The 24,933-nt window shown below is 40.9% G+C and overlaps 1 protein-coding gene across 3 annotated transcripts in view; it reads right to left on the bottom strand.

The window, feature by feature from the left end:
- slc14a2 (solute carrier family 14 member 2) overlaps positions 1-24,933 on the bottom strand; it is a 116,670-nt gene that overhangs the window by 48,214 nt on the left and 43,523 nt on the right. For all 3 annotated transcript variants that reach the window (XM_043686250.2, XM_043686191.2, XM_087989554.1), the window contains one exon: positions 8,183-8,290. In XM_043686250.2, the coding sequence (XP_043542185.2) occupies positions 8,183-8,290 (108 nt within the window). The remainder of the gene's footprint in view (positions 1-8,182; positions 8,291-24,933) is intronic.

The raw sequence follows: 24,933 nt of genomic DNA on the forward strand, positions 1-24,933 counted from the left end.
CTGTCACATCTTTAAGTAACAATACTAATCTACGATGGCCCTGTTTGATCCTGGCCTTTGATTTCCTTGCCTATCATTTTAAAAAATTCCTATTTCTGTTTTTTGTTCTTGTCCTTAACTCGCCTTCCTCCAACTCTTTGTATTAGTTCCCATTTCACTCCCATTTTAGGTTAAAGCCTCCCCAAACAATCTTGCAAATACTCCACCCTAGACATCAGTCCCAGAATGAGATAAGAGAGTTGCGCCTGAGAAATGTCCAACAACAATCCTGAGCTATCTTTGAATTCCTATCACAGGAATAACACAACATCACTGGAAATTTGGCAGTAATATCTTTTACACACATAACAAATTTATCACAGTATAAAGTCTCACGAACGTCAGATCTGACAATTTCCTGACTAAAGTGAAAAATCACTTGGCAGATGCATATTTTAGAGTTTAGATCAGAGTGGTGCTGCAAAAGCACAGCAGGTCAGGCAGCATCCGAGGAGCAGGAAAATTGATGTTTCGGGCAAAAGCCCTTCATCAGGAATCCGAAACAGGATGCTGCCTGACCTGCTATGCTTTTCCAGCACCACTCTGATCTAAACTCTGGTTTCCAGCACCTCCAGTCCTCACTTTTGCCTAGATGCATATTCCAGCCAATTTGATGACAATCACTTGTTTAGGTTCCCAGAATCTGACGTCAGAAAAGACAATGGGAGAAACAGCCCTGTCAATCTTGCAAAATCCTTCTTACTAACCTCTGGAAGAGCTGTCTCTCATAGTCATACTCACGGAATTATATCTTATAGAAGTGGACCAGTTACCACCATTGCCATCTCTGTCTCACTGGAGGACAAACCAAGCTGAGATGGCAATGCAGTCAGGAGGGAGTTGACCTGGGAGTATTCAGTATTGATTCTGGACCTCATGAAGTCTCATGGCTTCAGATTAAACATGGATAAGGAAGAATCCTGCTAACTTCGAAGGAACCATCTACCGACCTCCTCCTGCTGATGAATCAGTACTCCTCCACGTTGAACAACACTTGGAAGAAACACTGAGGGTGGCAAGGGTACAAAATGTACTCTGTGTGGGCAATTTCAGTGTCCACCAACAAGGGTGGTTTGGTAGCAACACTACTATTGAAGTAGTCGGATTCTAAAGGACTGCTGGACTTGGTCTGTGGCAAGTGATGAGGAAGCAATATACTTGGTCTCATCCTTACTAATCTGCCAGCTGCAGATGCATCTGTCCATGACAGTATTGGAAAGGGTGTCCACCGCACAGTCCTTGTGGAGCTGAAATCTTGCCTAAGATCGTGGGCGGCACAGTGGCACAGTGGTTAGCACTGCTACCTCACAGCGCCAGAGACCCGGGTTCAGTTCCCGCCTCAGGCGACTGACTGTGTGGAGTTTGCACGTTCTCCCCGTGTCTGCGTGGGTTTCCTCCGGGTGCTCCGGTTTCCTCCCACAGTCCAAAGATGTGCGGGTTAGGTGAATTGGCCATGCTAAATTGCCCGTAGTGTTAGGTAAGGGGTAAATGTAGGGATATGGGTGGGTTACGCTTCGGCTGGTCGGTGTGGACTTGTTGGGCCGAAGAGTCTGTTTCCACACTGTAATGTAATGTAATCTAATCTAAATAACCTCCATTGTGTTGTGTGACACTATCACCGTGCTAAATGGGACAAACTATGAACAGATCCAGTAGCTCAGGACAGTATGCCCATGAGGAGCAGTGGGCCATCAACAGCAGCAGAATTGTACTCTGGCACAATCTGTAACCTCGTGGCCTGACATATCCCCCACTCAATCATTACCATCAACCATGGTTCAATGAAGAGTGCAGGAGGGTGTGCCAGAAGGAGCACCAAGCACACCTAAAAATTGGGTGTTGATCTGGTGAAGCTAACAGACAGAACAACTTGTACATTAAACAGCATAAGCAGCAACATATAGAAGTTATGGGAAACTCGGAAAAAGTGGCTCTATTATTTCATCAAGTTATTGGGACAATAGAAAGGAATGACCTAAATTCAAAAACCAGATGTTTGGGCACAGATGAGAAAGGATAAAAACGGGAAGTCATTGTGGAAGTGGGGCACAGGGACCCAACAGTAACCACAAGATAGGATAGAGCACAAAGGAAGTAATAATGGGACCTTGTCAGAAAAGCTCAGAGATAATGATGGAAGATTTTAAGTTACATAAAGACTGGAAAATCAGGTAGTTCCAGGTAGCCTTGATGATAAACTCATCGAATGTTTCTTTGTCAATTTGTGACAACAACATATTTGGAGCCAAATAGAGAGCAGTCTTTTCTAGATCAGCGCTTTAAACCTAGATGAATGATCTTATAGTGAAGACTCCATTGGGTAGCAGTGACCATTGTAAGTATTCAATTTTGAATTCTGTTTGAGGGATAGGGAATTCGGTCTGAGAATAAGAACATTTTAAAATTTAAGTAAGGGCTACTTATGTGAGTAAGAAAGCAGAGTATGAAAGTGAGCTGGCAAATTAAGTTGAAAACTGGGTCAATCAAGATGAAATGGCTGACATTTAAGGTATGCCGAAAACACAGAATAGATAGTTTAAAATCACACAACACCAGGTTATAGTCCAACAGGTTTATTTGGAAACATTAGCTTTCAGAGCACTACTCCTTCATCAGGGGGTTGTGGAGTATAAGATCATAAGGCACAGAATTTATAGCAAAAGTTTACAGTGTGATATAACTGAAATTATATATTGAAAAGACCTGGATTGTTTGTTAAGTCTCTCATTTTTTTAGAATGAACATGTTGGTTTCAGTTCTTTCATATGTAAATCACAGAACATTTAAAAATTAAATTCTCAAGTGAACTTTAACAATTGGTGTCATGTCAGCCCAGATAATGTATGTAAGGTGGGAGCTGCCCATGTGTGAGACTGTCTGTGCCACAATGGTCAGACTGATTGTAATCCAAAAAATGGAGTTACAGAATCTTGCATGGATTCATGCAGTTTTAGAGCAACGTAAAATGTAATTCTGCAAATACAAATTCACCCCACAAACTTATATGCATATGTGTGCATGTGGGTGTGTGTGTGTGTGGGGGGTGGGAGGTGTTATGAGTGTATGGGTCTGTAGGAATTGAATTGAATTTACTGTCACATATACCGAGGCACAGTGAAAAGCTTTGTCTTGCGAGCAATACAGGCAGATCACAGGGTTAAGTAGCATAGATGGTAAATAATAGGTAAACAGCGGCAAAAACAAAAACATAGGTACAGGCGAATGTTAAGAGTTTGTGAGTCTATTCACTATTCGAACAACAGTAAGGTAGAAACTGTTATGAAACCAGCTGCTGTGTGTGTACAGGCTTCTGTACTTTCTCCCCGATGGTAGAAGTTGTAGAAAACATTGCCAGGTTGGGATGGATCTTTGAGAATGCTGGCAGCCTTTCCTTGACAGTGGACTTGGTAGATGGATTCTGTAGATGGGAGGTTGTCTGGGCCGAGTTCACCACTCTCTTAACCATCTCCGATCTTGAATGGTACAGTTGCCATACATCCAGACAGAATACTCTCGACACTCTGACATGTCTTGTAGAAGATTGTATGGTGTTGTTCTGAAAGCCGGGCAGTTTGCTACGAGCAATGATCTATTTGAGGTTTGATGGTTGTTTAAAGGCAAGAACTGGAGGTGTGGGGAATCACAGACCCATACACTCATGCAGACCCTCTCTCATACGCTCACACATACACTCCCACACTCTCACATGCACCCTATCACAGACTTATATCCCTTTATGCTCACACTCACACACATATACACACTCTCTCACAGACACTCATAACCGTCCCCCCACCACACACACAGACACACACACACACACATTCACGCATAAACATATAAGTCTGTGGGGTGAATTTGTACTTGCAGAATTACATTTTACTTTGCTCAAAAACTGCATGAATCCATGTAAGATTTTGTAATCCATTCTGTAAAAGATGAGAGACATAACAAACAATCCAGGTCTTTTTCAATATATAATTTCAGTTATATCACACTGTAGACCTTTGCAATAAATTCTGTGTCTTACGATCTTATACTCCACAATCATCTGATGAAGGAGCAGTGCTACGAAAGCTAGTGCTTCCAAATAAACCTGTTGGACTATACCTGGTGTTGTGTGATTTTAAACTTTGTACACCTCAATCCAATACCGGCATCTCCAAATCATGACAGAATGGATACATGGCATCAAATAACAAAAATTCCAAGGGACAGGCCCATCATCTCTGATTAGCCAGAAAAGTTAAAAATAGCATCAAATACAAAGAAAAAGCCTATAATTGAATAAAGACAGGAGTTAAGTCAGAAGATTGAGCAGATGTTTTTTGTCAAAAAAAGCAAGGATTGACCATAAAAGTAAGCAAGGAGGGAAACATTTGTCTGAGAGAAAGTTAACCAGAAATATGAAAACAGATAGTAAGAGTCTGTATAAATGTTTTAAAAAGAAAAGAATTAACAAAGTGAGCACTGTTCCTTCAGAAAGTGAATCTAGAGAATTCGTAATGGAAAATAAGAAGGCATACGAATCCAATGAACATTTTGCTTTAGTCTTCAGTTCAGAGGATGCAAGGAAAAACACAATCACCAGAGAAGCAGATATGGATTGACAAGTGCCAAGGTCCTGAGGAAGCTCATCATTGGCTCTTAAAGAAGTGGCTAGTGAGATAGTGGAGTTCAATGTAGCTAAGTGTGAGGCGATTCACTTTGGTAAGAGTAACAAAAAGATGGGGTACTGGGCTAATGGTCGGATACTTGGTAGTGTGGATGAGCAGAGGGATCTTGGTGTCCATGTACACAGATCTTTGAAAGTTGCCACCCAGGTAAATAGTGTGGTGAAGAAGGCATATGGCGTACTGGCTTTTATTGGTAGAGGAATTGAGTTCCGGAGTCCTGAGGTCATGTTGCAGTTGTATAAGACTCTGGTGCGGCCACATCTGGAGTATTGTGTGCAGTTTTGGTTGCCATACTATAGGAAGGATGTGGAGGCACTGGAATGGGTGCAGAGGAGGTTTACCAGGATGTTGCCTGGTATGGTAGGAAGATCGTATGAGGAAAGGCTGAGGCACTTGGGGTTGTTTTCATTGGAGAAAAGAAGGTTTAGGGGTGACTTGATAGAGGTGTACAAGATGATTAGGGGTTTAGATAGGGTTGACAGTGAGAATCTTTTTCCACGTATGGAGTCAGCTATTACAAGGGGGCATAGCTTTAAATTAAGGGGGGGGTAAGTATAGGACAGATGTTAGGGGTAGGTTCTTTGCTCAGCGAGTCGTGAGTTCATGGAATGCCCTGCCAGTAGCAGTGGTGGACTCTCCCTCATTATGGGCATTTAAGCGGGCATTGGATAGGCATATGGAGGATCGTGGGCTAGTGTAGGTTAGGTAGGCTTGAATCGGCGCAACATCGAGGGCCGAAGGGCCTGTACTGCGCTGTATTCTTCTATGTTCTATGTTCTATAGTTGAATCATTGGCATCAATGTTCCCAAGTTTGCTAGATTCAGGAAAGATCCTATTAGATTGAAATATTCCACATGTGGCTTCTTTATTCAAAAAGTGAAGGGGATAGAAAGTAGGAAACTACAGGATAGTTAGCTTAACATCTATCATAGGTAAAATATTAGATGATATTATTAAAGAAGCGGTAGTAAGGCACTTAGCTTGTTTTCAGCTACTTGGATAGAGTCAACAGGATTTTGTGACTAATCTGTTGGAGTTCTTTGAGGAGATAACATGTACTGTAGATAAAGGGGAACCAGTAGATGTATTGTACTTAAATTTCTAGTGTTTATTTAATAAGGTGCCACATGAAAGGTTGTTGGAGAAAATTAAAGCTCATGATTTAGGGATAGTATTTTGGCAAGGATGGAAGATTGACTAACAGTGTAGCAGAGTGTAGACACAATTGGTTCTTCTTCAGGTTGGTAAGATGTAACAAGTTATGTGCCACAGTGATCAGTGTTTGAACCTGAATTGTTTACCATTTATATAAATGACTTGGACAAAGGGCGGAGAGAGTGCTAGGTAGCTAAGTGGATGGGAAAGATGTGACTAATTGAGTATGATATAGGAAAATGCAAAATTATCCATTTTGTTAGGCAGAATAATAAAGAAGCATCTTATCTAAATGGTGAGTGCTCTGAGATGTAGAAGAATGTTGAGGATTTTGTGCATGAATTGAAAAAGGTTAGTATGCAGAGCACAGCAAGTAGCTAGAAAAGCTTAAATAATGTTATTATTCGTTGTGAGGAGAATCAAATACGAACATAGCAAAGTTGTGCTTCAGTTATCTAGAGCATTGGTGAGGTCATATTTGGAGTATTGCACACAGTATTGGTCACTGAATTTAAATGGAAATATAAATATATTGAAGGACGTTCCGAGAAGATTAACTGCACTAACATCTGAAAAGGTTGTATAGAATAAGTTTGTATCCATAGGAGTTTTGAAGAGTAAGAGGTGACCTCACTGAAACATCCTGAGGGACTTTGTCAGGGTAAATGTGAAGAGGATCTTCCTTTTGTAGAAAATCCAGAACTAGTAGTCACTGCTTAAAAATAAGGGTCAAGAGTCTTTTGGAGCTTTCTTTATGAAAGATGGTGAAAGCAGGATCCTTTAAATATTTTTAAGGCAGCAGTAAGACAGATTTTTGTTAAGCAAGGGAATAAAAGGGTGCTGGGAAAAGGCAGGAATGTGCATGTTATAATCAGCTCCGCCACAATCCTATTCAATGGTGGAGCAGCTTGAGGAGTGGAATGGCCCATCCTGCTCCTTGTTCATAAATCTGTATGTTTGACGAAAGGCTGAAGTTTTATGGAATATCCTGAATGAATGCAGCTGTAAGAATACTTGGCATGGTTGCTCAGTGGTTAGTGTTGCTGCCTCACAGTGCCAGGGACCTCGGTTCGATTCCACCTTTGGGCGACTGTGTGGAGTTAGCACGTTCTCCAAGTGTCTGTGTGGGTTTCCTACCAATGCTCCAGTTTCCCCTCACAGTCCAGAGAAGTACAGTTTAGGTGGATTGGCCATGCTAAGTTGCCGATAATGTCCAGGGATGTGTAGATTAGGGTGGGTTAGCCATGGGAAATGCAGGGTGATAGTCAGGGGGGTGGGATGCTCTTCAGAGGGTTGGTGAGGACCAGATGGGCTGAATGGTTTGCTTGCACACTACCAGAATTCCATGAATACTCATGGAATTCAGTGCCATGTACTAGATCAGAACCCCTGCTACTGAATTTAATGTGCGCCTACTTTATCACCAGTGTCCTGAAGCCTCAATATTTAATGTCTCGAGAATACATTGTCAGAAAATGTTAAACTTATATCAATAGCACTATCAAGTCACACAACTACTGATAACAATAAGGTTAAGAAAAGCAACATTTTGGGAATATTCTAACTTACAAGATACTCTTCAAGTTGCACATAATCCTAACTTGGAAAAATAAGATTTTAGTATTACTGGACTGAAGTCATGGAATTCCTAACATTATTGTGGGTTTGTTATCACTGGCATCATTATAAGGATTACTTGGTTCTGAAAGAAATTTTACTGAGGAAGGAAGAGAAATGTCTGGCATAAACAAAAAAGAAGCTTTTGTAGGATTTAGTTTTAGCAATACAAAACCTGTGGGAACTCTATCTGAAGCCGCAGAACAAAATAAGACCAATAATGTTTATTAATACTGAAGGATTGAGTTTTATACCAGGTCTACAGGAAACAGGGACTTCAACTTTTATAACAGTCTAAGAACTCTGTGACCATAGGAAACTGCATTATATCAAATATTCAATTTTTTTTTCAAAATGATGAGAAATGCTATGAGTGCACAATGTTATGGATTGTAGTGAAGATGTCCATGAATTATTTATAACTGTTGCTAACATTCTCAAGCATCACTTGTGTTTGTCATGTCCTGTTGCTAGCCATAATATTACCTGTATTCAAGCCATCTGGAACTTAACTGGTGAACATTACTAAGGTACAGGAAGAACTTGTTCAATACGATAAGAGCATGCATAAATCATTAATAGTATCTTGCTAGTCTCTTATACGTGAATCTGTGACCTTCCTCACGTCCACAATCATTCGCAAAATTTTTGACCTGACCTGCATTGAAAATAAATGGTTAATATATTTTCATACCTTTGAGCCAATTCCTTCACAGATATCTGTTCTGATATCACTCTGTTTAATTATTATTTCCTCCTGTATGATTTCTGTTCTCTGATGATCCATGAATGGAAATGTTTCCTGAACAAAAACATTTACTGAAATATGTTAGTTTGTTCAAATGTTTTTGAAGTTTTTTTATAATCAAACAACCCAATATTCATAGCAAACATACACAAAAATAGCTTATCTTGGATATTTACAGCATAATTTTAATATGTAGCTCAATAGAAAACTGCATGTAGCTAGGCAAAATGTGTCAATGTCTTAATTTGGTTGCTTATTCAAAGAATATCAATCAGTACAAATTTATTATTTTGCTATACCTTCACTTTTCCAAAAATAAAATCATAATTTTTAAATAAAACCATTACCAACATCAACGATTTACTCTAACTGCAGTTAGGACAACCAGTATGCTGAATTGATATAATTTATGTGACATATTAAATATGATTACTTCGTCAATCTAGAAACAAAGCCATTCAGAGAATGTGGGTAGAGGGGATAATGCTGTGTGGGTGGGAAGAGGACAAGGTGTCTTAATTTGTCATTGTGAGAAAAATCTTTCTTTCAATATGCACAAAGGAATTCAAACAAATTCCAATCAAGGCAACAGCTTTGGTTTAACAATTTTGTTAATGAATTTGTTATCGCGTCTGACATAATATTTTAAGCATGTGAGCAAATATTTCACTTCTTTATTAATCAATAGATTACATATAAAAGTTACTGAAAGAAATGATTTACTACAGTGTTAGGTTTGCACAGCTCAGTTCCAGAAGTATAATAGTTAACTGAATTGATGCCATGTATGTAGCAAATCAGATATCACTTTGTCAATCTAAAAACAGAGCCATGTAGAGATGATGATGGTGGTGGTGGTGGGTAGGGGATGCAGGGGTGGGATTTGGGGGGGAGGTGAGGAGGGATCATGCATGGGGAAATGGCCTCAACTTATCATTATGATACAAATCATTCTTTCTAGACAAGAAACAGCAAAATTATAACTGATAGGAGAAGAGTTTCAGATCCACCAACGAAGGAAGAACTATTGGGTTTGATTATTAGGAATGAGTTGGGTGAAGTGGACCAAGAATCAATAGGGCACCATTTAGGGAATTATGTTATATGTTAGCTATAGAAATTGGAAGACAGTCAATTTCAACTGGTTAAGAACATATCAGACCCTGATCATCAAAAGTTAGCAGGCAAAACCACAACAGAATAATGGTATGCTTTTAAAGAGCAAATAATTCGCTAATGACAAAAGATATAGACAGCAAAATAAAATAGATTAAGTGTGTAATAAACAGATGTCAGTATGATAATGAAGTGAGATTTAAAGCTAGCTTTAGAGGGATTATCTAAAAGGAAATAAATGAGATAAAGAGAAAGTCAAGGAAGACACTGGCAGTTAACATAAAAGGGAATCCAGAAATCTTTTCTTGGCATTTAAATAGTAAAAAAGTAGTACAGGCACGGTGGAGCCAGTCAAGAATCCAAAAGTTGATTATATGTAGAGGCAGGAGACATAGATGAATTGTAACAGTAGCAACGGTTTAGACACGTGATGGACTAAAAGTTGATAGATATGAGGTATCAGAAAGCCTGGTCACACCTAAATTTGGTAAGTTACCCTAACTACGTAGAATATTTTATGAGAGGATGTTTCTCCTCATGGGAGAGTTTCAGAGAAGACAGAATTGTCTCAGAATAATGGGTGCTAATTTAAGTCTGAGATGAGGAGGATTTTCTTCTCTTAGAGTTGAGAGTATTTGGAACCCTTTGCTACAGAGAGCTGCTGGGTCAGAGTTCTTGTGTATATTAAAACTGAGATAGATAAAGTCTTGATCAGTAGGGGAATCAAGAATTGTGGGGAAAATGCACAATAGTGGATATGAGGAATTTCAGATCAGCCATGATCCTATTGAATGATAGAATAGGCTCAAGGGGCTATTCAGACGACTTCTGTTCCTATTTCTTTTGGTCTTATGGTTAAATCCAAGGCAGGACAGAAATTATGGAGCACAGAGTTTGCAATTTTGACCATAATGAGGCTAACTATTGTTCTCTGAGGGAGGGAATATCTTCATAGAGAAAATGACTTCCATTTAGAAAGCAATCTTCCAGTCTTTGATGTGGTTGTAGAGGTCTGGAAAATCGCAGATATTAAATTTTCATTCCAAAAGGGTATAATAATTAGGCCAGCAACTACAGACCAATTTATTCTTAGTCAGACGAAAGCTTTTTCAGACAATAATCCACAGTTACTCTGAGAATTACTGATTGAATAACTAAACCTAACACACAATTCAGCACCTGGAAAAAGTGTTCAAAGATAATATGCTTAACCAATCTTACAAAGCTTTTAACAGAAAGCTGATAAGGGTAATGTGAAGATTTGTGTACATGATTTTTCGAAAGGTTTTGATGTAATGCCACTGTGACAGATAACAAAATGTACCAGGAAATTTAAAGACCGTGTAATAAAAGGGGCAGTGACAATTTGTAAAGTTTGCTGAATGACAGAGGACAGTTGCTTTTTTGGACTTTAGAAAGGTAAACTGTGGTCTTATTAGATTTTTTAGATTTTATTTTTATTGTGAGGTTTTCTAAGGGATGATAATAGGGTTACTGTTCTTCTTTGTGTACATTGATGTCATAGACCTGGATGTATAGGACACAATACCAAAATTCTGGATGTTATGAAACCCAGACGGATTGTTAGGAGGACAGAGCTAAACATTCTAAGAATGGACAGGTAAGTGGCAGATGAAATTTAAACCAGAGAAGTAAGAAATGTGATGTAGAATGAAGCGAAACATTATAAAGTAAAGGTCACAACTTTAAAGGAAATGAGGTTACAAGGAGATGGGGGATGAAAACTTGCACAAATCATTGAAGGTAGCAGAGGAGGTTGCAAAGATGATTAAAAAGACCCAGACTGACAGTTAACATAATGGTGAATCCCAAGGTCTTCCATGCACATTTAAACAGTACCTGGAGGTGCAGGGCTGATTAGGAACTGAAAAGGGGATTTACACATGGAGACAGGGAAGCATGGCTAAGATGTTAAATTAATATTTTTCATCTGCCTCTATTAAGGAAGCAGATGTTACCCAGGTCATGGTTACAGAGGAGGAATCTCAGTCACTAGGAGAGTTCAGAACTGATGAGGAAGAGGTTTTGAACTAGCTGTTGATACTCCAAATGCACTAGGACCAAGTAAAATACATCCAAAGATATTTAAAGAGGTGAGAGTGGAAACTGCAGAGAAATGGTCATAATCTTTCAGTCCTTCTAGAGACCTAAAGAATTGAAAATATATTCCTTTGTTCAAAAAAAGATTGTAAGGAAAAGGTCAACAGCTACAGATAACTGTGGCGATGTAGAAAGTTCTTGAAACAATGTTTAATAGTCTCACGGAGAAATATGGTTTATGTAGGGGTAGCCAGGATGTATATCCTAAGGGAAAATCACATCTAGCTAACTTGCTGAAGTTCTGTGAGGAGTTAACAGGGATGATTGATAAAGGTAATGCTGTTTGTTGCTACACATGGACTTCCAAAAGGCATTCAATGCTGTGTTGCTTCTGTGAAAAACTATAGTTCATGGATATGTGGAACAGTAGTAACTAGGGCACAAAATTGTTGCGGAGACAGGAAGCAGAGAATAATGTTAATTGGCATTGACAAATTGGTGGAAGGGGTAGAAAGGTGGCAGATGAGGTGCGATGTGGAGAAACATGAGGTTATATATTTTGATGGAAAGAACATAGAGAGACTGTATAATATAAACTCTAAGGGATGCATTGGAGCTGAGTGACCTGAATGAGTATGTACGTTAGTTATTAGGCAGGACAGGTGGAAAGAGTACTTAAAGCTACAATGTTCTAGCATTTGTTAATAGTGGCCTGGAGTATAAGAACAAGGGGGTTATGCTGAACCTGTGTAAGATACTAGTTATGTCCCAATTGGAGTATTATGTCCAGTTCTGAGCATTACACATCAGGAAACCTTTTTGGACACCTTGCAGGGTGTGTGACAATATTATGCCTTGAAAAGGGATTTGTTCCGTGTTGTTTCTTTTGCAGAGGGTTTTAATACTCTGGAAATAGAATGCCTGCTTCCGAAGCAGTGAGTAAACAGTTTGGAGCGCCATGAGTGTTCTTTTAAAAATTAGACAAAAGAAGTATGAGTGGGTGGAGTTAGACTCACGTAGCCCCAGGTTTTAGTTCTGCTTTCTGTTGAAGTTGAAGTGGGGTGTTTGCAACTAATAGATACAGCTCTCTCTGCTGTAGCTAAAAATTTGAGGGCTTTTTTTGCTAACTTGTTTATTTTGGTGTTTCTTTCTCCTGGACAGGAGGTACCACTTGAGACATCTGTTTTGGTAAATTTGCCTTTTCCAAGCATGTGTTCTTGCAATGCTGCTATATTTAAACAGTTATTGATTATTAATTTAATAATATATTCTTTTATTAAGTATTTCAGTAGAGTTAAAGTTATGCCAGTTCTTTTTTTCTGTTTATATTTTAACTGTGGTGTATGAATAAAATGTGTTTTGCTTAAAGCCCAGTAGTGGACCAATCCAACCACATCTGGAACACAGCAGAGTGACTATAATGGTTTGGCTGAAATGTTTTCCACTGTTAATATAGTTGAAAAATTGTTCAGAATCCAAGTTGCAGCACAGTTCAAAATAAAAATAATCGAACAAAGAGGCAACAATTGCACTATCTACATCATTCAAGAGGATAGTGTTGTGGTAGCCAAAGAATGGAAGTGTTTGTGGTTGATTTGAGTCAGATACCACACTGCATGGTGAAGAACTATTTATAAGAATTCAAGTCTGACTTTTGATGCTGATGTGACTAAGAAAGGACAAGTTCAACGAAAATATCTGACCTATGTATTTCAAAATAGAATCTCCAAGAGCAATAAACATTATCATCAAACAAGAATGAAACTCCAAGTAACAAAAAAAAATGAAAGAGGTAGATTCAACAAAAAACTCAAGAATTGAGGTAAATGGAAAAAGCGAAAATACTCAAGAAGTTGAAATAATAATTCCATTTACTTCAGCACAACTCTAAAGGTATAATGAGAACCAAATTTAATTGATACAGGTTGAAGCTATGGTATATCATAGTCCATTGAAAGCGTCACTAAGAAAAAAACAATATACAAAGCTCCAAGATACTGCTATAACAAGGACCAAACCAATAACTTTAATGAATAGACTTAACATCTCTGGAGTGCTCCGTGAGAGAAATTCAAGAGGTCAAAGACTGTATAGTTCAAGAAAGAAATCCAAAGGCCATCAGGAAAGCCATCCAAAGGTTATAGAGTGTCATATCAACTCTTATTCAAAACATGTCACAGGAACTTAGAGTGAAGAAAGATCTTGTAGAAAACAGACCTGTGGTCAGTGTATACCTAACAGTCCCTGTAGTAATTAAAGTTATATTCACCTACCTCTAGATTAGATTAGATTACCTACAGTGTGGAAACAGGCCATTTGGCCCAACAAGTCCACACCGATCCTCCGATGAGTAACCCATCCAGACATATTCCCCTACATTTACCCCTGACTAATGCACCCAACACTATGGGCAATTTAGCTTGGCCAATTCACCTAACCTGCACATCTTTGGACTGTGAGAGGAAACTGGAGCACCGAAGGAAACCCACATAGACACGGGGAGAAATACAAACTCCACACTGAGAGTTGCCCAAGACAGGAATCAAACCTGGATGCTATGAGGCGGTAGTGCTAACCACTGAGCCACTGTGCTGCCTTCACTGAGTCACTGTGCCACCCTTACTGAGGTACCATGCCACCTTAGTTGAAGTAGTGCGATAAACTTAATTTATTTACAGAATAAAACTCTTCTGGATAGATCAGATATGTGGATATCTTTATTCACAGTGGGCCATTTTGGGCTAGCAAGATTCCCCCACACAAATATGTTGATACTTGGCTTATTGACTGGGGAGAGGACACTGCAGTCGGAGTGCTTTGACTCCAGAATGAGTGAATCTGGCAAAGGAATTTCTCCTTTACCTTAAAGTGCCTGCTATAGGTTGTGCAAATCTCTGTAACTCATAGGAGTGCGGGGGGTCACTATTGACCAGTAAATCACTATCTTTCGACAGCGACATAAAGATAACTGTGTATTTTTAGTAGTAATGGTTAAGAGATAACTGTCATAGAGTCATAGAGATGTACAGCATGGAAACACACCCTTCATATCCATGCCTAATAGATATCCAAACCCAATCTAGACCCACCTGTCTGCAACCGGCCCATATCCCTCTAAACCCTTCCTATTCATATACCCATCCTGGTGCCTTATAAATATTGCAATTGCACGAGTGTCCACCACTTCCTCTGGCAGCTCATTCCATACACGCACCACCCTCTGCGTGAAAAATTTGCCCCTTAGGTCTCTTTTATTTCTTTCCCCTCTCACCCTAAACCTATGCCCTCTAGTTCTGGAGTTCCCCACCCCAGGGAAAAGATCTTGTCAATTACCCTATCTATGACCCTCATGATTTTGTAAATCTCTATGAGGTCACCCCTCAGCCTCCGATGCTCCAAGGAAAACAGCCCCAGCCTGTTCAGCCTCTCCCTATACCTCAAATCCTCCAACCCTAGCAACATCCTTGTAATTCTTTTGTGAACCCTTTCACGTCTCTCAACATCCTTCCGATAGGAAGGAGAACAGAATTGCACGTAATATTCTAAAAGTGACCTAACCAATGTCCTATACAGCCGCAACATGACCTCCCAACTCCTGTACTCAATACCCTGACCAATAAAGGAAAGCATACCAAATGCCTTCTTCACTATCCTATCTACTTGTGACTCCACTGTCAAGGAGCTATGAACCTGCACTCCAAGGTCTCTTTGTTCAGCAACACTCCCATTAAGTGTATAAGTCCTGCTAAGATTTACTTTCCCAAAATGCAACACTTCACATTTATCTAAATTAAACTCCATCTGCCACTTCTCATCCCATTGGCCCATTTGATCAAGATCCTATTCTAATCTAAGGTAACCATCTTTGCTGTCCACTACACATCCAACTTTTGAATTGCCACACAGGTTGCCACCCAGTTTGAGAGGGTTGTTAAGATGGCATATGGTGTGTTGGCGTTTATTAGTTGGGTGATTGAGTTTTGAGCCACGAGGTTATGCTTCAGCTATACAAATCACTGGTAAGGTTGCACCTGGAGTATTGTGTGCAGTTCTGTTCACTGCATTATAGGAAGGATGTGGAAGCTTTGGAAAGGGTTCAGACGAGATTTATTAGGGTGTTGCTTGGTATGGAAAGAAGGTCTTACAAAGAAAGGCTGAAGAAACTGAGGTTGTTTTCACTGGAGAGAAGAAGGTTGAGAGGTGACTTAATTGAGACGAATTAGATAATCAGAGGGCTAGATAGGATGGACAGTGAGAGCCTTTTTCCTCGGATGGTGAAGGCTAACTTGAGGAGACATAGCTTTAAATTGAGGGGTGATAGATTTAGGACAGAGATCAGGGGTAGTTTCTTTACTCAGAGAGTAGTGGAATGGCCTGCCTGCAACAATAGTAGACCCACCGACATTAAGGGCATTTAAATGGGCATTGAACAATAATGGAACGATGTAGGTTAGATCGGCGTCAGATTAATTTCACAGGTCATCACAACATCAAGGGCTGAAGGGCCTGTACTGCGTTGTAACCTTCTATGTTCTACATGAATGGATAATCCTCTCATTTCTCATCAGCGAAATTTGATGTATCTTGGTGAGATTGTTTCAACTCAAAGACAGCACATCTGATAGTGAAGAATCTCCTCATTAAGATGCTGAGGTGTCAGTCTGGATTATAGGTTCAAGTCTCTGCACCATTGAACTTACAACCCCCAACTCAGATTTAAGATTACTTGCAACTGAGCTGTAACTGAGATTCAGGTGTGGTCAATTTTCCAAACCTTTTGTGTCTCAATGCCTTTCTATCAAATTTGTTGTTTTTGAACTAGAGGCATGGAAACAAATAGCGAAAACGCATAAATTGAGATGGGCATCGGTACAGCTGATGAGATGCTGTAATGTGAAAACCTGGGGAGAAAATAAATATTGGTATCCATCTAGCTTACAAGTTAAATTCGAGCAGGTTAAAAAGCAAAACACTAACTAGAATACAGGAGAAGAATGACAGACAGATATTCAAAAACTGCACTTCGTTCAAATGAATTGATTTTTGAGTCAGATCTGTACCAGTAAGTGCCCTTCAAGTACAAAAGCAGGAATGCGTGCAGTACATTTATTAATAGATCATTGTTTAAGTCATCCTGGAACAATGCAATGGTGGGAGGCTGAAGAACATTGCATACCTCAGAAATCATAACTACACAATACACTTTTCTCTTTACACAGACCCAGAGCATTCAAATAGCAATAACTAAAAGGAATATCCATCCTATTGCACATATAGTTTGTAAAGACAAAAGAAGTCTCATCTCCCCTGCATCTCTTCATTGATCTCTCTACGTTTCTCCACATCACTTCTCACAGTTATTTCCAATTTTGAAGGCATTAATAGCGTGCAACTGTACGGAGAATAATACTTCACAGGAGTGTTATTGGGAAGCACTTTCTCCTGAAAAGATATTGGAAAATTGGAGGATTTGCATCAATGGATGTTGATGGATGCGATGGATAGATTGAAAATTCCACAGAGTCTGGTAAATTTATGTCAGACAAAGATGTTAAGGGTTACAGAGCCAAGGAGAGTCAGCCGAGTTGGTGTGTATAGAACAAATGCATAAAGTAATTCAGAAAGGAAGTCTCTCAAGAGCCAAGAGCTAAAGTATAAAACTTGGTGCAAGTGAGGGAAGGAGGTTTATGTCAGAATGTCAGAGGATGAGGGGCTGAGCGGATACTGAGGAGGAAGGTTTAAAGGAGATGTGCGAGGAAAGTTTTTTTATACTAGAGAGTTGTCGGTCTATTACCTCCTCTCTACTGCCAGGGGAGTCACAGAGTCATTGTGTTATACAGCACACAAACAGACTCTTACGTCCAACTTGTCCATACCAACCAGATATCCGAAAATGATCTTGTCCCATTTGCCAGCATTTGGTCCATATCCCTCCAAACCCTTCCTATTCATATACCCATCCAGATGTCTTTTAAATGTTGTAATTGTACCAGTCTCCACCACTTTGTCTGGCAGCTCATTCCATACACGCACCACCCTCTGCATGAAAAAGATGACCTTTAGATCCCTTTTAAATCTTGTCCCTCTCACCTTAAACCTATGCCCTCTAATTCTGGACTCCCCTACCTTGGGAAAAAATCCTTGGCTATTCATCCTATTCATGACACTCTATAAGATCACCCCTCAGCTCTGACATTCCAGGGAAAATAACCCCAGCCTATTTAGCCTCTCCCTAAAGCTCAAACTCTATAACCCTGGCAACATCTGAACACTTTCAATTTTCACAACATCTTTCCTATAGCAGGGAGACCAGAATTGAATGCAAAGTGCCCCTAACCGATGTCTTATATAGCGACAACATGGCCTCTCAACTTCTATACTCAATGCACTGACCAATAAAGGCAAGCATACCAAACATCTTCATCACTACCCTGTCAACCTGTGACTCTACTTTCAAGGAACTATGAAATGTACCCTGAAGTCTCTTTGATTGGCAATGCTCTCCAGGTGGCAGAAGCAGACGTGACAGCAAAGTTTAAAAGGCATTTACATGAACATGCAGTGAATAGAGGGATACAGACCATGTGCAGGCAGATAGAATTAGTTCAGTCCTACCACAAATTCAACCCAAACTCTGGGTCAGATATGTCGATGACACGTTTGTAATCATTAAAAACATGGAAATAGAAAAAACACACCGGATCATCAACGCCATACTCACAGGAATCCGATTCACGAGAGAAGAAGAAAAGGATAGCCAACTCCCATTCCTAGACGTGATGGTACAGAGAACACCGAACGGAGAATTCACTACAAGGGTATACAGGAAAGCCACACACACAGACCAAGTCCTAAACTATGAAAGTAACCACCCCAACACACACAAACGAAGCTGCATCAGGACACTATTCAAAAGGGCCACAACACACTGCAGTACACCAGAACTGCAAAAAGAAGAAGAGGAACACCTATACAAGGTATTTGCCAAAAACGGATACCCGCGCAACTTCACCAACAGATGCCTAAGAGAAAGACCACGGAACGAGGACATACCACAACCAAAAGGACTAGCCACACTACCATACATCAGGAGCATCTCGGAACTGACAGCCAGACTACTGCGACCCCTAGGACTCATAACGGCACACAAACCAACAGCCACACTCAGACAACAACTCACCAGAACGAAGGACCCGATACCCAACATGAGCAAAACTAATGTAGTGTACAAAATACCATGCAAGGACCGCACAAAACACTATATAGGACAAACAGGAAGACGGCTAACAATCCGCATACATGAACATCAACTAGCCACGAAACGACACGACCAGCTATCCTTAGTAGCCACACACGCAGACAACAAGCAACATGAATTCGACTGGGACAACACTACTATCATAGGGCAAGCCAGACAGAGAACAGCCAGGGAATTCCTAGAGGCATGGCATTCATCCACAAACTCCATCAACAAACACATCGACCTGGACCCAATATACCAACCACTACAGCGGACAGCTGAAACTGACAACCGGAAGCAGCAGGGACAGACCACTATAAACACCGGAGGAAACATCAAAGAAGCGCTTCGCAGGAGGCTCCCAAGCACTGATGATGTTGCCTAGCCAGGAGACGAAACGTTTGCAATAAAACCTTCCAGCTCGGCGAACAGAACCACAACAACGAGCACCCGAGCTACAAATCTTTGCACAAACTTTGAAGAATTAGTTCAGAAAGGAATCATGGTCGGTATAGGCATAGTGTGCTGCAGGGCCTGTTCCTGTTCCCTTTACTGTTTTACATTCTCAGTGCTGCGTTTGGTTCTGTTCGTTGTATCTTCAGTATCTGATGACTTGTCTTCTTTTGTCCCAAAGATGGAGCACCTTAAATTTTGATTATTTTGTTGACTAATGTACTAATTTAGTAGATTATCAAAACCTACTAATAACATTAGGCAGTCATGTTGTGGCTATTATTGCAACATTTGGGAGTTTGTGGACTGGATTCAATCCTGGACAATCATATTTGGAGAACACGTGTGCAGCTGGCAGACTGGACAGAGACAGAACATTGAACCTTATTTTATTTTGGCTAAGTGTCATTGAGTTTCACAGAGGGGTTCTCTCTTTGAGGTGTAGTGAAATCCCCTGCTATTTCACACCAAATTTGCCTCATTAACTACTTGTCCAACACTTATGGTACCCCCTCACTCAACTTGAGCCCCATGCTACTATCTGTTGGTACCAGAAGAACTCACCACCCACCAGTCCAGTTTCCCTGAAGCCTGTACCATCTTTAAAAGAATGGTATCACCAAGACAAGAGTTTTCAATCTGGCATTGACCCTCACTGGTGACATAGTGGTATAACAGACACAGAGCTGCACTGCTGGAACTCCCTTGCATGCACACACCCATTCGCACTACCAGGCCACACAGTTTACCTGTCCTCAGCTACATCCTGTCTAAGTCATCGCTACTCTGTCACAAATGCCTAATGGAGACCACATCTTATTATTGTCCAATGGAGGAACATTAAAAACAGGCAAGCAATCAAATAGATGCAAAGATGAGCTTTTATTTATAAAAGCAAACACAAACAAATTGAATAGAAGCTGCATTTCTTCCCCTTGATAGAGACTAAATGACAAATAATTATTTGATAGTCCTGCTGCACCCAGCTCTCATCTACCAGAACTGCTGTCAGTCAGGTTGTGTCTGGCTTGTAACATGTAATGTAACTCCCCTCTGTCTTGCAAAAGGATAGCTTCTTCCTCACCAATGTCCTTGTCCTTCCATATCAGAAGGCAACTCCCATTCCTCCAGTTCCTCTGCATTTACCACATTGTCTTGTTGCCACTTGTAAAGAGCACAGCACACAAGGATGATGTAGCAGACTCTATTTGGTCTATACTGGAGCCCCCCCCCCCAACCCTGAACCAAAGCCACCTCCCTCCCCTGCCCCTAAGTCGGTTCAATCATTGGAAATGCATCTTTAGCAGCCTTATTGTCTGCTTCACCATGACCCTATAGACAGCATTATATCTGTGCTGCATGTCAGTCAGGGGGTTGTGCAATGATGTCATTAAACATGGTTTCCGTGGGTAGCCCTTATGCCTATGTAACCAGGCTTGTAAGGCTTTAGGACTATCAGATGCATCAGGTATACAAGAGGAATCCAGGATGTAGGAATCATGACAGCTGTCAGGGTAGCGGGCACACATTTCCAGGATGTTGTCCTGGTGATCACAGATCACACAACATTAATCAAATGGAACCTTTCCTTTTGAAGAATTCCACAGCATTGTTATACTGTCCTCCCAGTGCCACATGTGGGCAGATGAAAGCCCCTGTGGGAGAGTAGCTGTGTTGCTGACTCCTACTGCCTGGGTTCCAGCACTGACCGTGTTGTGGGGGATGGAAAGTGAGCCAGTGTGACCGTGCCCTGGTGTATCAGTCACTGCCCTGGTGCAGTTGTGGTGCACAGGTCATGCTTCACTCTCTGGAAGGAGCCAATCACAAAGAAGTTCAAGGCAGCACTCACCTTCACAGCCATTAGAAGAGGATGGTCTCCAACCTCTGCTGCTCTCTGGTTTGACTCTAACAGTCAGCATCATTCTGCCTGCATCAAAACTCTGTACTGCTCATCCCCAGAAAATGGAGTTGGTAGGGGAGAAGCTCTGGTCCTTCTCTGATGCTGACCATCCTGAGGGGCCCTGCAGTTGCAATGTCTGTCACCCCTGAGAGCCACTCAGCCACTGTAGTAAGTTGCTGCTGCTCCTAGCTTTGCCATCAGCTGAGATCCTCTTAGACCAGCGACTAACATCCCACCAGTGACTGGGTACATGACTCTGACTCCACATACATTCAGAACATTAGGGGCAAACAGGTTCCTAGCTCTGAGAACAGTCAGTAGTAGCATATCCTGCAGATGAGGGCTGCAGATACTGCTCTGTACAGTGAGACATTGCAGTAGTTGGATAACAAGCACCACATCGCCATCAGCCATTCTGAGCGTGAGCCTGAGCATGTGCAGCAACTTGGTGAAGATGTCATGTCAGCTCAGTAAGCAACACAGTACATCAAAAAGGGATTGAGTGGTAACTCCCACCCATCGTAGATCCACACCAACCAGGAAACGTATTTAGTAGCGTCCAACATGACACCTACATCATAGACAATCAAGCAATCATCTCCACCTTTCACAGAACCCTTACAATTGTTGCATATTATGTGTCCTTTGGGCAGGCTTTTGCCTCTATTCAGGTTGCTATTTCTAACTTATGCACTATTGACATGCCAATGTTCAATTTGCAACCACCAATGACACAGTGCAAGTTGACTTTGACCTACATTTGAACAATCCAAAGCATGTTCACTCTGCATGCATTGCAAATAGACAATTTAATGCTTAAAAATTAAATGTAGCTGCAGCTTTACAAATGCATACTTCATGTGTTTGTCTCTTCAATGTCTTAATCCAGGTGATGTAGAGCCCATTGAACTGACACTGGCTCGCTGGGCATTGTTCCAGCCATTTTCCAGCTGCAGTTAGCATCTCATGAGCAGTAGATGATGGCAGAAAATACAATTTGTGGTGGACCCCATCAGCATTATGCCCCTCCTGGTCGGCAGGTACACCCTAAAACCTCCACATGCTCTTTTACCATTTCAACCCAGCCTGTGTGGAGACCCATCACATTAAACTTTGCCTCCAAATTTCCTCCTTGCTCTCTGAACCTCAACTTACACCTTACAAAGGTTGGTGTATGTTGGAGGTCTGAAACAAAAACAGATGTTGCTGGAGAAACTCAGCAATTCTGGCAGAGAGAGAAAGCAGAGTTAATGTTTCGAGTCTGGTGAGTCTTCATCAGAACCTTAGTAATGGCCTCCTGTGGAGACTATGATGTTGGTCACTGCAAGTAACCTGACGTCCCCATAGAATACCATGCCCTCTGATGCAATTCCAGGTAGCCCTCTTGTACCTTGACTTTCTTCTTATCACTGTTCTTGACCCTAACTCAGTACAGGCCTCTGTTGTCACCCCCAGCCTTGGCTACCCTGCCTCTCAACAATGAAATTACTTTGCCCATATATTCTGCCCTTGCATCCTTCATATGTTCAACACACATACCCCAGGTCCAGACTTCTGATTAATTACAATGAACCTGTTCTAGATATGACTGCCCAGAATCCTAAGCACTTAGTCCTTGAAGGACAATAAGTGATTCACTTGAGAGTGTGGTGCTGGAAAAGCACAGCAGGTCAGGCTGCATCTGAGGAGCAGGAGAATTGATGTTCAAGCAAGAGACCTTCATCAGGAATGAAGGACTCTTGCCTGAAACATCAATTCTCTTGATCCTCTGATGCTGCCTGACCAGCTGTGCTTTTCCAGCACCACGCTCTCAACTCTGATCTTCAGCATTTCTCCTAATAAGTGATTCCCTGACTGTCTGTGCTGGCCCTGCAGAATTCTCCATTGTGAACTCCCCTGACTGTAATTGGACATTCCCTCTGACTATGACCAGCCCAAGTACAGGACTGACCATGGCCAAGTCCCTGCACTGTGTGTGGACTTCCTTGTGACTGATGGTACCCTCTGAAGGATAGGGTTTCTTTCCCTTGTCCGGACTGAAAACTAGCTCCCACATACTTTCTCGCATGGCCATTTGTTTGAATATTTTTGCAGTGTAGTTTTCTGTCCAGGCAGCTGGAATATGCAGTAAGATTGTTGTCTCAGTGTGCTGTGTAGCAAGATGCTCCTCTCCCACCTACCCCAGACAGATGTCTACTGACAAGAATGGCACATAACCTGTTTACATGGCTGTGCACAAGAATATGCCAAGACAGCAGGTTTTGGCTAGAGCACAAATGTGCCAGCAGGCATGTCATGACAGAACATGCTGCCAGCATGCAACTGGGTGCTAAGTGAGTGAGTACCAGGAGATCAATGCAGTAACCCTGAGCCTGGTCCTCCCAGTGAGCTGGGTGTCTGTCACTGAAGCTAAATATCCTTGAAGCAGCCTTTCAATGCTTGCTGCTAATGTGGCCTGAAATGCAAGTCTCAACCTCCGAAACAACCTGCAAGTGAATTGAGAGGTGCCACAAGGATCCAGAGGAATTGGAAATGATTAGATGCAATGCCCATGGATGAAGAATGCATGTGACTGGTGCCCATGGATTATACCTAGAGATGCTGCAACACAATGACCAACATGGAAGCTCTTTGAAGCCAGTGGTGAGCCGAAATCAGCAGGGACTCACTCTGACTTCCATGTTAAGCATTCTCAATGATTAGTCTGCTTGTGGTAGATAGTAGGATAGGAAGCTGCATAATAATGACATGGAATGTGCAGTTACTAATGTCCTTTTTAATAGGTAACTCAGTGCTGCCTTGTGAGTATCCCTACTGATGCCCTGGACTCACTGAAACAATGCAGTGGGTTGCTCCTGATGTTGAGATAGAATTCATTGGCATTCTCATGCAATTCTGTCACATTTCTCTCCATAGCTCATCATTCAGGCCCTAATAAGATTCCATCCAAGATGTTTGAGTAGTGGTGCATGAATGAAAAAGCTCCATGCATATTGAAGTACTAAAAAAGAACTAAAATGAGTTGCTCTAGCTCTAAAACCACAAAGTTTTCTGATAGATATGAGATAAATAGACTAGCTGCAGCACTAGAGATAAATTGTTTTGATCTAATCACCCTTCGGGTGGCCTGGTTACAATGTGACCGTACTTGGAAAATAAATATTTCAGGTACACAAAGTTTTGCAGAAACGGACAGAATGGAAAGGGGCAAGAGTAACTCTGATAGTCACGAATAACATAAGGAAAGTAATGAAAAAAATCTTGGCTCAGAAGGAATCAAATCAGGTGAGTGAAAACTAGGAATACTATGGGACAGAAAATGTTGGCAAGAATTGTTTATATTCAATCAGTTGACACACTGTAGAGAACCAAAAAACTCAATAGAACAATGAAATGTGTGGAAATGCTTATCCACAGCAATTCATAATTTTCTCAAAAAGAGCTGCTGCAACAAATTACAACAATTAACTTCTCAGAAGTCTATTAATCAAACATATAATGTATCAATAACAGAAATTATAAGTACTCAACACTACTTTATCTTGTGTGTGTATACCTCGATCTAGTGATAAAATAAATTTAAGAAGAAAACACATGCAAACCAATTAAACAATGTTTTCAATTTTATTTTGATGTTCTTTGCTTGCTATTGTGAAAGTTGAAGATCTAAACCTCCTTGATGTTTGATTGAAGATTCTTTTTTGAGACTTCTCAGGTATTGCAGCCACCTTGTTTCCTGTAGAAAAGTCTGAAACATTGCTGTTTTCATTTATGAATGAACAAATGCAATTAGATCCTTTTCAACAACTGCTTCTTTAAGTTATAGTTGCAGCTTTTGCATCTTCTTCCACCAGATTATCAGCTTCATTTTCTGCCAATCCTTCCTGAAGAAGACTATGGTCTAGAATGATCACTTGTGGCTGGTTA

This window comes from Chiloscyllium plagiosum, unplaced genomic scaffold, assembly GCF_037043375.1.
Source record: "Chiloscyllium plagiosum isolate Xiang-an unplaced genomic scaffold, Cpla_swu_hap1 HiC_scaffold_1, whole genome shotgun sequence".
NCBI lineage: Eukaryota > Metazoa > Chordata > Chondrichthyes > Orectolobiformes > Hemiscylliidae > Chiloscyllium > Chiloscyllium plagiosum.